Below are 18,039 nucleotides of genomic sequence, written 5' to 3'. Positions count from 1 at the left end.
ATAATATAAATATATATATATAAATATATATATATCTATATAGAAATGACTGTTAAATGAAAAAATGTAACGCCAAAATAATGACTGTTTATTATATTTATTGCAATAAAAATATTATTAAAAAGAAGAAAAATTATCTTTTTTTAAAAATAATTTCTAATTTTTATTTCTTTTTTTTTAAATAATTTTATTACATCTTTTTACTTTAAAAATACTCTTATATTAACTTTTTCATAATATTCCTTTTATTTTTCTATACAAATAACAAAGCTTACACAAATGTACAAAATTAATTGTTATTCTGATTTTCAAATGTCTCTAAAAATAAATTTTTAAAATATAAAATAATATCTAAATATCAACTGTTAAGATAGAATTCAATATAAATGTAGGAAATTGGGCTCTACCCAAAATTTAATAGAACATGTTTGTGAACTTATAGTTCGAGTTCTAGTATTCTTAATATTAATTATACCCAATTTGTTTTTCTCTGACAACCGAACATTACTAATAATAAACAGTCTCAAATATGAGTAGAGACCGATTTCTTAACAAATACAGAATTGATTATTCAATTGCATGCCAACAAAATGTCTAAGATATTAATAAATATTTTATAAATTGGATTAAATAAATTTTAAACATTAAAAAAATCATTATTTTCATCAGAATTACAACTATTTTTCTTTCTTCAACATGAAAAGGTTACTATAACTTTAAAAATTGATAAAGTTTATTAAATATTTAAAATATTTTTGATTGTCAATATCGCGTCTTGAATTTTTGTAAAACATCGAGGGATTTTGGTTTTTAATCCCCAATCAGGTTTAGGATTGGGCAGTAAAGTTTCAATTAATGGCAGAGTTTTATTTTTCATCCCTTTCGGCTCTTGTGTTGAATTTTTCAAAATATTCGACGAACATAAAGTCTTTAATAAGAAAATAGTACGAGGAAAATTTTTAATTTCTTCTACAAAATCATCATCCAATAAAAACAGCCAAAAAAGTGTTGCAAGATGAAGAAATAGATCTGTTTCACGTCTAACAGTAGCATTCATCAACCTTGCTATGGTTTCCGTGTCTTCAAGGCTTTTAACATAGGATGAAGTCTGTGGTAATTTTATTAGAGTGATTAAAATATTAGTACAACGTAAACAAACATCCATCCAGGGTAATGATCGATTAGACTTCTCCAAAATTCGATAAATTTTATCAACTAAATTAAGTTCGCAGAATAATACACATCCCTTGGGAGACAAACGTGTTAACGTCTCAATGCAAGCTAGACACATAGATAATTGACCAACATTTGCCACGTTCTGAAGGACATTTATAGCTGCACGGAGTCTAAATTCCACTGTGGCTGAAGGAGTAGCAGCAGCTGTTGCCTTTTTAGATCTTTCTCTCAATTCTCTTATTTCAGCAGACTCTTTCTTCCTTAGCATATACCCTCTCCAAACAGATTGGATTGCTATTGCAGCACTGATAAATCTTTTCTTTGCTTCTACTTCTGCTATTTGCTTTCGTATTTCCACCTTCCTTCTCCAACTTTGTTGGACGAAAATGGCTGTTTTCCGTAATTTCTTGAATTCATTTCTTATTCTTTTAGTGTGTTTTATTGACCTGAAATGTCTTTGAATAAATATAACACTCGCTTTGAGTGTCAAAAAGTCATTTTGTACATTTCTAGTTAAAATTAACGATTTCCAAGCTATCTGAATCTTAGATACAGCACGTTTTTTCATTAAATATTCTTTTCTTTCTACAATCATTCTCCACCAAGATTGAATTCTTATCGCTGAATTACGATGACTCAAGTACTGTCTTCTTGCTTCTTTCATCAGTTTATTTGCTCTCCAAACACGTTGGACTTTGACTGTTGTTTGATAAAGTTTTAAATACATTGTTCTAACTTCCTTAGCAATACATTTTGCTCGATAGTAACGTTGAATCATCACTATTTTTCTTTTTATTTCAATGTAATTTTGTCGATGATGAATAGCTAATTTTCGTGCTCGCCACTGAGTTTGTAATACAATGACCGCAGATTTTATTCTTCGATAATTTCCAACTGCTTTAATCATTTTCCAATTTTTCTGAATGACTATTGCTGCTTTCTTGTAAATTAAATACTGAGCTTTTGTTAATTTAGTCAGTTTCATTGCACGATATTTTCTTTGAATCAATATAGCTGCAGATTTCTGTTTAAGATATTCTTTTCGTATTCTCGATCCAATATCTCGAGCTCTCCATCTTCTTTGAAGAACAACAGCTGCTTTCTTTCTTTTTAACATTTTTAAATATGCATTTCTTACTTTGATCATTCTCCAATAAGATTGAATTTTGATTGATGCTTTTTTCATATTCAAATATTTTTCTCTTATCGATCTTCCAATAACTTTAGCGCGCCATTGAGCTTGAATAGTCATTACAGCTTTTCTTTTCATTGAATAATCCGATCTGCATTGCTCTGAAGCCTTCAAACTTCGCCACCAACGTTGGATTAATACAGTTGCACTTTTCTTTATTAAATAATCATTGCGAATAGCTCGAAATTGTTTCCAATTTTTATACCATACTTGAATTTTCATCACAGCTGCCTTCAATTTCAAATATTTTCGTCTCTCTTGCTTCATTTTCCACGTTTTTTGTACTAAAATAGAATGTTTTTTCAAAGAAACATACCTAGATTTAATATCATTCATTATTATCACGTGCCTCCACCATTTTTGAATAATAATAGCATTATTTCGTCGTTTTTTGTATTCTCTAAAGACTTTAATCATTCTCCACCATGGCTGAATGACTCTTACCGCTTTCTGACATGATTTGAAGTACTGTATATGTTTTTTGGTATTTCTATACCTGCTCCAACATCTTTGTATGATAATTACACTAGATTTAATTGTAATAAATTGTTGGCGATCAACTTTTCCAATTTCATGGGCTTTCCAAAATGATTCTATAGTTCTTACAGCATCCTTCTTTAATAGGTAGTCATTTCTTACATTTTTGGTTACCAAATAATTTCTCCACCATATCTGAATAACCATGCTAGCTTCTTGTATTTCTAAATAATCTTGGCGACAAACTCTCATTAATTTATTTGCTCGCCATTTTGATTGAATAAAAATGGTTGCAGATCTAAGTTTCTTATAATAATCATGAGTGAGTCTACTTAGAATTATTGCTCTCCACCAATTTTGAATTAAAATTACGGATTTTTTAATTCTCTTATAGATTTCTTTTTCTTTTCTCATTGCGACAATCGCTCTCCATTGATTCTGTAGAACAATCGCAGCCTCTCGCTTCCTTTGAAGGTCTTGTAAGTAAGGTCGGCTTGTTTTCACCCTTCTAAACCACTTCTGTATAACAATAGCTGCAGATTTCATTTGAAGGAACCTACGACGATCTTGAAGCATCTTTTTTTGCCTCAACCATTGCAATTCAATGATTATAGTGGCTTCTTTCAATTCTTTAAGATAAACAGCCCGCTCTTTTCGTAGTATTTTGAGTTTTGTTTTTGCTTTATAACATTTCCACGATCGTTGAATAACTTCTGCAGCATTTTTCTTTCTATTTATTAAGAAGTTCTTTATTCTAATAAACCATAACTTAGCTCTCCACCATTTCTGAATTGTAGTTGCAGCTTTTTCAAATCTTGGAGCCTGGAATTTATGAATCAGTTGCCATAGAAGTGAAAGAGTTTTTTCCCGATGTCCATCACTTATATTTTTGGCACTGATATCGCCAGCTATATTATAACCAGCCCTGGAAAGAGCTGACAATGCTAATTCAACATTATGAATTTTTTGCAATCTTGAGATAGCAGGAAGTCGACAATTGTTTGTCAATGTTTTATCTCCAATGATTAATTCCATTACTCGACACAACCGCACTCCATCTCTTAAGTCTGTACATAAATTTTTTACTGCATAATCATATTCATCTAAACACGTTTGCTTATGAGAGACAATATAATTATGAGTCCGAAGAACTTTAGTTATGTCTCCAATACCACTTAAGACAAGTCTTGAAAATGTTAACAAAATTTCTCTACTCTCTTTAAAAGGTGCTTTTTTATGGAATAGACAAGGATCATGACCGATTAGTTTATTACGTTTTGCATAGTCTAAGAAATAAACAATGCAAAGAAATTTAGTTAAAATAAATTTGTTCAAATGGCCTTGGAATGCTGGTAATTTTAGGCTAACTGTATTTGAGACAGAGTAGGTTTGAACTAGAAATGGGTCAGAGAAGAATCTTGTAATGAGAAACCGCGTGAGACCAATTAAATCATTGTTGGAATTCAGTGGTATTGTTTCACCATAAATAACTTCTAAACCGATTCTTAACCACAGAGGATTATAACTTAAAAACAATTCAAGTATTTCCTTTTGTAGTCCTATGTCTCGATGCAGATCACGATCTTGTCTAATGACGAGAATTCCCTTGTTAACACAAGAAGTAGAATGAGCTAAAGCTTTCTTCACTTCTTCTCTATTGAACATCATACAAGCAGCTTTTCTCAAAGTATTCAATTGAGTGTTAGTGTGATATCGAGCTGATACTTCTTCTTTAGATTCTGCTAATGCTATTTCTTTGGTTCTACAAGATTGCCAAACTTTTCCAACATCAACACAAGTTGTTTCTATATCAACATCTAGATGTTCTGGAGGTGTTAACAAAGCATTTAACCACTTTGTAAATTCAATTTCTTTTGAGCGAATGAATTTCTCATCGAAATAATGACTATGACTAATGAATGGATCCTGTGTCATTGTAGCAGCAAATATATCTGGATTACATATTTGAGAAATCAAATCATCTGGGTTATGTAATTTAATAACTGCTTCTTTCTTAGGACTCTTTTTTGATTTATTTTTTAAACTAGCTAGAGATAATTTGGTAATTCTCACACCAGTAAGAGGACCTTTACTTGATTTCTTCATATTCATCATTATTTCAGTCTTACTTTTCTTTAAAATATTATTTTGTGGTGTTATTTTAGGTTTTGTTATTTTATTATGCTTTATTGGAGACATTTTTTTGGTTGGAGTACGCTGTAGTAACTTCTTGGGTGGTGTTATGTCAATACGACGTGGATCTCTATTTAAAAAATCTGCAGTTGAAAAATCATATTTTATTCTTACTGGAGATTTAGTATAAGTCTTGCTCGAAATATTTAAATTTTCTTCAGCTATCATCTCAAGATTCTCTAATTTTAGTCTGTTTCCAATACAATGATAATTGTCTTGAGCATCTTTGGCCCATAGATTAGCTTCTAACACTTCTCTTACACTTGCATTGTCTCCAGCTAGAAGATTAGAGTAAGGAAGGCTTGATTTTGAATGATCAAGTGCAACTGGCGATGAAGATCGTACATTTATTCTCGACTCATCTGAAGAAGGATTTTTCTTTTCAAATATATTCGACATTTTATGGGAATTAATATTTTGAACAACACCAGGTGGTGTAGGTAATAATTCGTATGTGTTGTTAGCTTTAAATCCTTCTCCACATACACTGTTTTCGCTAATATTAAAAGTACCATTATGTGAGTGATTTTCCCCATCTGATAATCTACTCATAGACAATCTACGGGCTCCAGTAGAACCAATATCAGGAGAAAACATATTAGATGTTTTCACTGGAGTTACAAAATTCATGTTATTAATAATCGCTGAAAAATTACTAGCATCTCCTTTTTTATTTGGTGGTGATAGAGAATCTTCAAACTTTTCTTGTGCATCTTCCTCTTCTTCTCTTTCATCTTCTTCCAAAACGAAATGTATTTTTCTACAAAATTTAGGATTTGTTGTAGTATAAGTTTCTCTTCTTAACTCAAATTCTTCGTTATGTTCTGAAACTTTAGATATATTTGGAAGCTGAAATTCATCTTGTGTAGCATTTATGATTTTAATATCAGGAACTGTTTTTGTAATACTTAGTTCGTTTTCAATTGCATTTACGACTTGAACGTCAGGAACAGACTTTAAAATACCTGAAGGAAGTTCATCATGAGTTGCATTTATTACACAAATATCAGGAATTATTTTTGTTGTCCGTGAAGTTATAACTGTGGAACTTATTACTGTTGAATGTGATATTTGATTCAATTTTGAAGGCGCTTGCACAGGCGTCAATTGAATATCACTAATATTTAATGTACTCAAAGGTCCATTATTTTTTGTAATAGTTCTATTAGAATTTAACTCATCTGCCAAATTTTGAGTTACTTTTGCTGGCGTTTGAAAGACATCATCATTATTATACGTTCGATTATTAGTCGTATTTTCTTTATCCTCTTCTATTTTTCTGTTGCTTGGTTTATCTATAGTAATAACAGTTTTCTTATTATTGAGATAAACCGATGATGTATCCATTAGATAGGTTCTTGACTTCTCAGTCTTCTTTTTTATCTCTTTAGGTTGAACAAATGATTTTTGTTTTCCTTTACCTACACCTTTTGTAGGACTAGTAGCAGTTGTTATTATACTTACATCGTATTTTATACGACGACTATCAGTAAACTGAAGGACATCTCGCCAGGAACCAGCTTTTAATGGAGTCCAAGATAGTAAAAGATTAGCTTCACTTTCTGAATCAATTGAAATGTCAGATGTATCAATGATTATTGCACGTTCTTGAGGAGGAAGCTTCGTAATTTTGACCTTAAAAAATATATAAATGATTACAATCAAGAAAAATAGTATTTAATCATTTTTAATCAATCAATATTGAATAGAACTTGATGAGAACAAATTGACATTTGTGTTTACTTTTAAATTTTTGTTTGATGGATTTTTTAGTCTCAAATTAGATGAAACCGAGTTGTTGATCGTTGTTTCTAAATTAATTCGTGTTTGAGGCTGGAATGGAGCTAAAACCAAAATAGCCGGTAGTTCTTTTTCTTTTTGTGGTATATTTTCTGGCTCCTTGACCTTAGCAGGAGGAGTGACATTTATCTAAAAAAAAAGTGTATAAAAGATGTAAAATATATAAGATTAACTTTAGAATCAATGAAAAATATCCTTCTATTGTAATATCAATGTACCAATAAATAAAATTGCAAATAAGTATAAATGAAAAAAACGTTTATCCTTGAAAATAAAAGCAGTATTATAAATAAATAGTAAACACTTACTTGGAAAAACATTTTTTGTGTATTTATTGTATTTATCGATCTTTTCTTACGTTGTTTTATGGAGACAGAGTTACGGTTTAAAATTATTTAATTCATTAACACTAAACTATATCACTTTATTAAAGTATCATTCTTCTTACTTGAGACCTTTATTTTTTTCGTTTCTGTAACGGTTTTGTTAACTGATTCAAATACTTTAAGCTCTTCACTGTGATATTTAACAAACTTGCAGCTGCGATAGATCAATTTCATGAAAACGCACATTAATACAGATGCGCTCTCTAGCGGTCATTATTTTTTCCCCTATAAATTCAATACTCTTTTGCGATTTGTAAAATAATAATGTAATGTTTATAATTATATAATACAAATAAATGTGAATTAAATATATTGGAAAGTCTTTCAGTTTTTAAACCTGAAATATATGAATGATACTGAGGAAATAATTTTTTTAAATCAATTGAACGAGTTTCACAGAAATCACTAGGAGAGTAGCGCGTAAGTATAAAATTAATTTTTAATTCAATCAAATCATGCAACACGACGACTATTGTTTTGGATTTAATAAAATATAAAACAACTAATTATTAATTGAGCTATTCGTATTAATAAATAAATAAATGTAATTTTTTTACGTGAAATTTTGATAAAATTTTCTATTCCAAAAAAATAACGTTAAAAAGTAATGATCAAGAAAGAAATATAATATATTTATTTATTTATTTGTAACTCGTTATACAAACGTTTGATGTGTAAAATTATCATCAATATAAGAAGTTAAAAAAGTGACAATTATTTAATAAAATATAAAATATATACGTCTGTTATATGAAACTTTACATATATTTATCTTCATCTTATCATAAAAATATTTCAATATTATCAAGACTTATTACTTTTTTTCCATCGTCTACATAGTAAAGTTAATATAATTTTTTTTTTTATTACGTTCGAAGACTTCAATGCCCTAATTTATCGATACGCGTATACTTATGTACATGTACAAGAAAAATGTTAATATATGATAAATCACCAGCATATTAAGGCAGAAATATTTACTTAGGCATATGCAATAAGTAATTCGAAAAATGGGCAAAAAATAAAAACAAGTTATTAAATGAAAAAAATTAAAGAACAGTCGTAATTTTTAAAAATTATTATATAAAATATTTGACACAATAAAATTTGAAAAATGCTGTAATTTGTTGAAATATCAGCTTATTCGATATAAATTATAATCAACTTAAAATTAAAGATCATAAAGAAAAAGTAATTAATAATAATTCGTCATGTTGATGAATTACTTAAAAAAAATTTCTTCTAGACTTGACTAGATAAATTCTATTTATCAAAACCTATATACTGATATCGACAATCTCGATATTCTTTAAATTTTCATGAATTGTATTTAAAGGTAAATCCTACACGATTGAATATCGTGAGTTATTGTTTACTGTAGGAAGACAATGACTAGTTGAGATAATCTTACTATCAGTCACCTGTTGAATTTTAACAAATTCAATTATCCTTAAAAGTCAACATATTATAACATAATACAGTAAAAATATGCATAATAGCATCAATTAAACAAACAACAATCATTAATTATTACTTTCCAACATTTTTTCCTTTTTGATAACAAAAATAAGAAATAAAATATTGGATATGTATTTCTTAATTTTGACAATCGATAAATTTGATCGATGTATAAAGACACTTTTCCATTCATACCCTAAGTATCTACTATTATTTTCGATCTTTGCTAAGATCTGAAGGCATATCTGAATTAATTGAAGTTGATGCCATTGAACAAGATGTCGATTGGGCTTTCGATGTCACTGGTAATGATAATCCACCTGCGTTCATAGCAACATTCAGAGGATGTAAAGGAATAGTAATGAATGGCTGCGTACCTTGTCCTGAATTGATATTTGAAGTGTCTGAAACAAACATTTGAATGAGATTGAATAAAATAATTGAGAACAGGAAGTAATGTTTATAAATGGTTGATAAATAAAATTGGCAGTACCATATACGAGACAGTAACAACGCCTGCTATTATTTTACGTAAAAGAGATAATTTCTCACGTAAGTAAAACACGAAAAAACTTGGGAGAAGAATTTTCCAGTGACGCCCATCATTACAATGGGTTGCCACCCAGACAATTTACAATTAATTCAAGAGTAAAAAATATAAATATGGACTTCCGGTGACAGCAAATACGTGTTAACACGTAGAAAGGTCAATACTACTCACTTCCATCAGGAGAAATTTGAACCGGTTGGCCATTTTGTCCAATACTTAATAAAACTCCAGAGTTTGGTGAGTACATAACATTTTGTGGCATTTGGTACATTATTCCTGCTGAGAATGATGGCATTCCTCCTATAAATGAATCAAAGAAAAAATAGATTTTAGTCAGAGCCAAAATTATCCTAACGATATATAATAATAACTAGACTATTTATCAATCGATACCTTTTTCAATCATCTCTCCAATTCCAAAGAGGTTTTATGAAGCCTCTGTTGATTTATAATGTATGATTACTTGATTCGAATAAAAACCAAAAATTGATTATTGATTAATTAATTAAACGTAATGGAAGAATAATAGACTAATTTAATTTTTTCAATCGCTTCGAATAAAGTCAAGTGACAAATTAATTTTAATTGTGACGAATGTCAGAGAAAGTAAAATGTAATAAATTCTTAGTAATCAAGTACAAAGGGACAAGTACGATTATAAGACACTGTTAATGTCTCTTTGTTCTTAATATGACTTTGAATTATTGTTTAACACATTCGAAACACATCACTGCTATTATTAATTTAAATTTGGAGCAAAAATTATTTTAATTATTCTGAGAGAAATTTCTAACTACTCCAACTAGAGAGCATCAACTATTAGCTGTTTTTGGAGCTTTTTAATAAGGTAATAAAGCCTAACATCAGATATAATTATATCAATTTTTTTTAATATCCATTACTTATGATTAATTTTGACTTGCATACATTTATTTATTTTTTAAAACACCTTTCTAATTATCAATTAGTAAATTCTTTTGATAAACCTTAGTATCACCATAAGCAATAATTTATTTATAGCAATTAACAATTGTTCTGAGTATGACCAATTATTTATTATAAATCCAGACAGTGATAAATTATTTTCCAAGTCTTAGACCGTTGGATTTAAATAGATGATTGTGGTGAAAAGCCTAGCATGTTGTAGGAAGGTAAATAAATCTGAGAAAAAAGACAAGGTGATGATAGAGGAAGATCTGTCTGTCTGATAAAAAAAACAATGTTTGATATTCATCAGTTTGGCAAACGAGTGGTCGAGTTATAAGTGAAGAAAAGTCTTGGCATTTGGTGCGAGGAAAAAGTGGCATGCAATAAAATGAACATGGCGTTCCAGACAGTTAAAGATAACCGAACGTGTTCATTGCCTGGACTCGCGGCGTGGCCGGGATCCACGACGGTATATTAGCATCGATATTTATGTGTACACCTGCATCGAGTGCGGCTTTCGACCGGATCCTACTTCCCAGTTAGGCATCGCGTTGTCGTCTTAGTTTGGTCATCGTGAACCGTACGACTCCTTACTGACTCCCCTTACACGGGCAACCCCGTCATCGCTCGCACGTTTTTCGCATTCTAAGTACCCCCGCGGCACTCTAACGATTTTCCATGGCCAAGAGACTCTCCTGCACACGCGTTATCTCCCATTACTGTTCTCCGCTATACAATTGATTCCATTACTTGAATTATCATTTTGCATTTAGTATACAATTGTCTTCTTATCAACAACACATCAATAAATATTCAACAAGGAAGAAACAATAAATAACATTTGTATGCAATCATCTTTCATCAGGCACGAATTTTTTTATTTCTCCTCCATGAAAATATTGGTTTTAAAGCTGCTGATCGTTTTCGTGAGTTCAATTTTATTCATAAATTTACCAAATTACTCAAACTTTCTTGCAATTATATCTCAATTAAAACGTTTCTGCATTATTAACTGTAACGCAACCTAAAAAATATTTCATGCTCATTTTTTTTTTTGCAATGAAAAAACTTTTCTTTCTTTTTTTTTTTATGTAATCTAATAAATGTTAACTAATTAAAAGAATTCTTAAGATTTTATTCGAAAAAAGGGATTCAATTAAAATGAAAAAAAAATGTATCGAAATTAATTGGCTAAATAAATAGTCTTATAAAATAACAAAATTGTTTGGAGTTTATTAAATTAACTTATGGATTCAAATATTTACTTTTTAATGATAAAATTGAATTAAAAAATATATAGTACAGGTTTTTTCCACGAAAAATGAGTTCAATAACGTAAATATATTATGGTAATTAATTTTAATTAACAGTTTAATTTAAATTGAAAATGAATTTCTGATAAATCCAATTATAGTATATCCAGGTTAATAATTTGTTTACCTATATCAACATTTTTAATTACCTCCTCTTTTTCTTCCAAAATAAAACCAAAAAAAATCCCCTAAATTACCTGCATGATTTTTTATCGAATGCTTAGTTTCTGGAGTCTCGCCATCACTGGTGTCACCCTCACTATCATTGGCACAAGTATCAGACCGTGGGGATGCTGCTTCTTCCTGTTCAACACACAAAGACACAAAGCTCATTAATATTCATAAATTTCTTCAGACCCTGTATCTTCTTCTAAATAAATGCACCCTCAATGTCACAATATATTTTATTAGCACAAATAAATAATGCAATAAAAAGAGGACAGATGAACGCAAGAGTTTTTTGTTGGGCAAAAATGAAAATAAAAGTAAGGAGAAAATAAATATACTTTTATATATATTGGCGTATGATCGTCAGGTAGATGAAAAAAGATGACTTTCGCGAATTGCAATTGACGAATTGGTCAAATGAGTCCCCCCGGATACGTGCGTATAACATATGTGCACGCGTAACCTAGCGGGGAGAGATGCATCCTTGTTCGCTCCTTATAAGGTAATCCCGCGCTCGACCCAACGCATCGATGTACTTGGAGAAATAATTCTCACGAGCTTACGCTCTGTTGATTATACCAATGTTTACCCTCTTGCATCAAAGACCATAGCTTCCGTAAGCAATAAGTCACTTGATCGTTAATAAATCACTCCAATAAATATCCTTAAACTTCATAAGCTAAATCAATTCAATTATACGCCTTCTAAGAAGTGAATGAGCAAAGAAGTAGACTTTGATCCATCAGAGTCAAGACATCAACAACAATTAGTTTATTCTATTTTATAACAACGTTCCATCTTCTTGTAGGCGTCTAATACATCCAAAATGGCCGACAGCATTGACAATGGACTTGCATGAATAAACAAATGAGTTTTGCTGATGGTGAAATGCGTATGTAGTTGATACAAGTAAAGAGGGAAGAAAAAGCATGAGACTGGATCTGAGATGCAAGACAACGGTACTTGAGCAGCATAGCCAACCAATCACTGAAGTTTTCGATGCCGCGTTTCTTAGCACACATGAGAGAAAAGCCAAAAAGCCCGCACTGATATTCAGCTTCATCTCCTGGTCCTGGTACCGTGCTGGTATAATTCAGTAGTGCAGAGTATAATACAGAGTAGTTGAGATGGTGATGGTGGAAGTTGCGCGATAAAAAGCAGCATTCTTGACTCGTAAGTAACTCCTATATAAGAGTGTCTGACAAGAGAAACATTGCCTCTATATGGCAACGAGCCGGCTTTGACAAAGGTGACCGTATAAGGAGCTTGGTTTCCACCTTCCTTACGCGTCTTGTACGCAAGTGTGCACACCTGGATGCACTTTATAGTTAGGATGCATCAAGGGAATAATCTTTGAGCTCGTTAACTCGTTAATCCCAATTAAATTATGAACTTTTATACCTGATACTTTATGATCCATCATCATCATGATGATCATCATCATCATCCTTGTCATTCAGTCTATTTTCTATTTTATAAATAAATAACAATTGCTAAATTATCCAAGATATTTATATATTTTTTTTCCATCATTTTGCTGGTGTTATTAGACAACTTTGAACACGTTTTCCCCGGCCTCTTTTCACTCTCCGCATTTTAACACGATCGCTATTCGAATAGTTTGCCACTAATTGTTGTTAGCCACATAGAAAAATCATTTACCCACTGCAACCGCCGTGCAATGCAATTCCAGGCCAGAGTTTAGCAATCACAGACATCACTTTTATCCGTAAGAGGCCTCGGTTTGTATATACACGAGTGACGAAATTAAATTTTTGCCCTTTTTTCCAAGTGGAAAAATCTGGTGTTTAACGCATCTCTCTAGAGAAATAGAAATATATAAAAATAAAACTGTTGAGTAAAACTAAATAAGAAAAACGACTTTTCTCATGAGACATTACAACACATCAGCGGCAGCTAATTAACTGTAGACAGAAAATAAATACAAGCAACCACCTACCTTTTTGGATTCAAAAGGGAGAAATTGGATAAGTGGATAGGATTTGCATTAATATTTATAGCATACATTCAGTTTAAAAGCAATCAAAACACATACAACACACATGATGCGACATTGTCCAAGCAATATATATCTATGTAAATATATATATATATATATAAACAACGACAAAATGCAACAAAACCTTTCTTTATATAACAAAAAATATTTTTTTTTCCAAATAAATCATCAACTAATATTAAAATGAATTCTAAAGCATTTTAACTAATTTACGGTTGTATTGTTAAAAGAATTGTATAAATGTAAATATAAATATTATCACAGTATTTTACAGTACATATGTACACATGTGATACAATAAAAGGCTTGAAAAAATTATCTAAAAGTTAACATTATCATATAAAATCTAATATTTTTTTAATCGCCGTTATTTTGTACTTTATTCGTTGAACAGGGGCGGGAAGGGTACGTATTTTTTTCTTCCTTACTTTCAATTACTTTTATGCTTTTTCTTTTCTTTCATTATTAAATTATTAATATTATTTATTAGTTAAGTAGTTTATCTTTTTTCGCGAATAATTTATCATTAAGTACGTATTTTTGATTTTTTAATAACTCTTTTTTTTGTTTCATTATGCATGCAATAATTACTGGACGGATTAAAAAATTCATCTTGTCACATTGGACAATGCTTATTATTTAAGACAATTTTTCATTATTTAAGAAATTAATATGAATTTTGATTTAAAGTATTTTCTAACTAAGAAATGAGACTTATATATATAATAGACAAAAACCAACTACACATGCCACTATACAGAAAATAATGAAAAAAACTTCAAAATGCAATTTATAAAAAGTAAAAAAATAAATAAATAAAAAAAAAAACAGGAAAACGATGCATAAAAATACTGTGTAACAATTTTTTAAGCGTGCACTCGTTTCACCCCTTCGTACTCGCACCCAGTTTCCAGACGGTTTTACATGGTTTTTTTTTTTCTTAACTATATAACTTCGACTTAGCTTTCGAAAAAATTTCGTCATTAGATTTTTCCATTTAAGTACGTACTTTTATAAACTTCATCTGATACTAACAATCTGTCTTTTAATTTATTTTAATGAAACATTTATGTCTACTTTAATAGAAAATAAAATCTAGATTTTTTTTCAATTTCTAGATGTTGTTCGAACTATATACATAAAATTACGTTAATAAATATGTTTAAATAAAAGAGAATAAAAATAGAAAAAATATTAATTATAATTAACATCAAAGTAGTAATGAGAGTTGTAATAAAATAATAATTATAATAATATTAGAAATAATTGAAGAACAAAATAAACAAGGTACAAAACTGTACAATCAAATCACACGCGACTTCAATCAATCAATCTGTCGGTACTTGACGTTATTATTTTTTTTTTCTTTTAATAATTTCCAATTATATGATTTAATTATTTAAATAATTAATATAATTTTTTTGTTGAAAAAAACTATGTTGCATCGTAGCATAGGTCTTTGGGCTTGACGCGTATATATATATAAAGACTAAAAAAATAATCTCGTTTTACGAAAGTTAGATGAGTTACCAATAAAAATTATCACAAATCAACTGATGGTTATTTGCTTCTAGTTAAGTTTATAGATCATTGAATCGTCAATCACTTATGATAATTTTTATTAAAACAATATAATTTAAAATTTCGCGGTACCACCATCACTTTTAGCACCTCACGAGAATTTTCTAAGCATATTTGATTGTGTTAAACTACCGCTGGGGGTGCGAGTGCGACATGTGGGGATGATAAGTTGCGTGCGGGGGCGGCAATGGAGATGGACATGACTGCTGATAAGGTCCACCGGCCAACATTGGTCCCGGACTCGAGCACGGCACCAGATGCGAACTTGGTGAGCCGGCATGAGCATGCGCTATTAGATGTGCATGCTGAGCGTGCTGCGCGTGCGGGGGTGGCCCGTGTTGAGAACCCGGTGGTCCTCCCGCGCCTGGATAGCCGGCGTGCAAAGCACCACCATGGGGCGAGCCGTAGACCAGTTGTCTTACTTTCTGCTCATCGTCGGCGATGTTGTAGGTCAACTCTGTCTCCTCAAATCCAGTGGCCGACATTCGTTGGTCACCTGATGAACCTGAAGTAGGTGGATCCGGACTATTGAGACACGTTTGAATTAAAGCCTTTCCCGCCTCGCTTGTAATCATCGGCTGAAGCTTGCGCGTAGCAAATGTGTACACGTGACCTGTCTCACTGGCTACCAGCAGCATCACTTGAGTCCCTGTCAATGTTGACAGCTCATAAGCCTGCAAATTGAGATCAACTTTTAATGATAACTTTTAAATACCTTTGCCTTATTTTCTCTCTCTCTCATTTTCTCTTCTCTTTTTCTCTACCTCTCTTTTCAATGATTGATTTAACTTAAGTAAAAGTTTGTACAAACCTTCTTCATGATTCCGGTTTTTCTCTTGGAGAAAGTAGTGTACCTTCGAAGTTTATTGTCAATATATTCCATTTTTATTTTAACTCTTCCTTTGGTCTTCTTGCCATTAGAAGGCGGAGATTTTTTTGGAGCACCCAAATTCGTGAAAGACTCGTCGAGATTATCGGGCACGCAATCACCAGGTAAACCCATACCTTGATTTTGTGACATGGTTTGACGACCACCATTACCATCTTCATAACAAACATCTGATGATGATCTTTTCATCCCTCTTTGCACTCCAACTCCAGTACCTCCACCCCCAGCACCACCTCCTGCAGCGGCTGCGTTCATCATGGTGGCGCCACCACGGGCCAACTGCGAAGCGGCCAGCTGAGAAGTGGACGGACGTCCGTACATCTCGGCGCCAGCATCGCTGCCCATCATGCCCATGTTGTATCCAAGAGTTGCGTACCGATTGTCCCTTCCGCCGCTAGGGTTGTCCATCACGGACTCGCGCACATCTAATCTAACTAGCCCCGCGGCTCTTCCTCGTGATTTCGCGTTTTACTCGCCGGTCTTACTGCCACGTGATCGACCATCTATGGCAACTGACGAGACAACGATGCGCACCATATGAGCGCTCCCCGCCAACTGAACACCAATTGACTATCGTAACTTGACCTACGTGCGAGCGTGGTGCCTCCGCGTATCCAACTACACGTTTATCCCCCACTCTTTTACCTCACGCCGTTAAAAAGTAGTCCCCGCTAATGATTCTCAAATAACTTATTATCAATACTCATGCTAATTATCATTTTAATAAATTACTTAAGAGTCCATTGTTCATTAGAAAAAAAAAAATTTCCACAATATTGAGTAAATTTTTCCAATTTTAACAATAAAATATTGCGCGGAGGATTACATTTGGCGGCAAGAGGGCGTCCCCGGCTGCCATATTTAGAAGTAGACGTTACCATATTAGGAAAAGTTAACCAAATATGGTGATCAGAGGTGGTCCTTCCTTTTTGAATAGTCGAACGGCGCGCAGTGGCAAAACACCAATCCAACTGTCAGTAGCTCTTCCTGCACGCCTTTCCCCCCAGATTCAACTATTTCTCGATAGAAAAGATTGATGCTGCATGATCTTGATTATCTCTGATTATCTAGCGGCTAACTTTAATATTTTCACGCTTATGTATATTACCTTTATTTATCATTTGATTGAATAAATATCAATTAGATGGAGCTTAATCATAAAAAAGATCAATCAAGAATCGATGAGGAAACTTGTTTTTATTATCAAAGGAAAAGAAATTTAGAAAGAAGGGAAAGAACTTTTGTAATTGTAAATTAGTATCCCGAGTGTGGGTGGAATGGTATTACAATTCGAAATCGTGTCGTGTGTTTGACACACTAAAATAGATAGATACTTAACATATCTGATAAAAATAGCGTTATTACTTTGAGAGGCGTTGAGAGAATGATGTTATTATAACCGACTAAAAGCTGTACAGCACCATGTGCATTAATAATAGCCAGAAATATGAAATAAAAAAAATTATTTTCTCTTAATTTATTTCCAACACAACTGATGAAAAATTAATACAATTTATCGTAGAATGAAAGAAATACTTTCACATTAAATAATGAATCCAAATGAATAAATTGTTATACAGACATTTAAATAATCTAATGTTGCACTTTTTCTCCTTCATCATCATCATCATCATCATCATCAATATCATCTTTCTAACAAACAATATCCATTATTTCTTTCATAGAAAACGATATATTATTGTCTATTAACTACAATTTTACTATAAATATAACAATAAAAAATTATTTACATTACATTCAACCATTTAAATATGAATATTTATACTATGAGCATGAGAAATGTAAATAAAAAATATTACTACATAATTATTTCTAATCGTACGCCTTTCTCGTGAGTGCACAGTGTTATGCTCAGCCTCCCACTCTATTTTTTGCTTGAGCAACAATA

At 31.5% G+C, this 18,039-nt stretch overlaps 2 protein-coding genes across 3 annotated transcripts; both read right to left on the bottom strand.

Annotated features, from left to right (window-relative positions):
• Positions 1-237: 237 nt before the first annotated feature.
• asp (abnormal spindle) lies at positions 238-7,365 on the bottom strand. The gene is made up of 3 exons (XM_035096164.1): positions 7,147-7,365; positions 6,782-6,967; positions 238-6,673 (listed from the first exon to the last, which is right to left on the bottom strand). Exons 1-3 carry the CDS (start codon positions 7,156-7,158, stop codon positions 737-739), a joined length of 6,135 nt encoding a protein of 2,044 aa, XP_034952055.1. The 5' UTR covers positions 7,159-7,365; the 3' UTR covers positions 238-736.
• A 1,009-nt stretch (positions 7,366-8,374) lies between these two features.
• Positions 8,375-16,680, bottom strand: bs (blistered). Of its 2 annotated transcripts, XM_035096185.1 has the most exons (6): positions 16,053-16,680; positions 15,664-15,915; positions 11,670-11,775; positions 9,404-9,532; positions 9,060-9,086; positions 8,375-9,002 (listed from the first exon to the last, which is right to left on the bottom strand). In XM_035096185.1, the coding sequence occupies exons 1-6, from the start codon at positions 16,536-16,538 to the stop codon at positions 8,893-8,895; spliced, it is 1,110 nt and encodes a 369-aa protein (XP_034952076.1). In that variant the 5' UTR covers positions 16,539-16,680; the 3' UTR covers positions 8,375-8,892. The 2 variants fall into 2 exon arrangements, with proteins under 2 accessions (XP_034952076.1, XP_034952075.1); XM_035096184.1 differs by having other exon boundaries at positions 8,377-9,086; positions 16,053-16,538.
• Between the last annotated feature and the right edge of the window lie 1,359 nt (positions 16,681-18,039).

The sequence above is a fragment of the Chelonus insularis genome, unplaced genomic scaffold (genome assembly GCF_013357705.1).
Source record: "Chelonus insularis isolate UGA/USDA-ARS -01 unplaced genomic scaffold, ASM1335770v1 contig_139_pilon, whole genome shotgun sequence".
Classification (NCBI taxonomy): Eukaryota; Metazoa; Arthropoda; class Insecta; order Hymenoptera; family Braconidae; genus Chelonus; species Chelonus insularis.
This window is presented reverse-complemented; position numbering and strand designations above follow the sequence as displayed.

Bases quoted from the DNA above. Each gene is read 5' to 3' on its own strand.
- bs (XM_035096184.1), bottom strand. From the start codon at position 16,538: ATGGACAACCCTAGCGGCGGAAGGGACAATCGGTACGCAACTCTTGGA. The intron at 15,916-16,052 runs GTTTGTACAAAC...CTCAATTTGCAG, and splicing joins AAACCGGAATCATGAAGAAG to GCTTATGAGCTGTCAACATT. The intron at 11,776-15,663 runs GTAAGACAACTG...TGTGTTGAACAG, and splicing joins TCGCCGACGATGAGCAGAAA to GAAGAAGCAGCATCCCCACG.
- asp (XM_035096164.1), bottom strand. The intron at 6,674-6,781 runs GTAAACACAAAT...ATATTTTTTAAG, and splicing joins CATCAAACAAAAATTTAAAA to GTCAAAATTACGAAGCTTCC.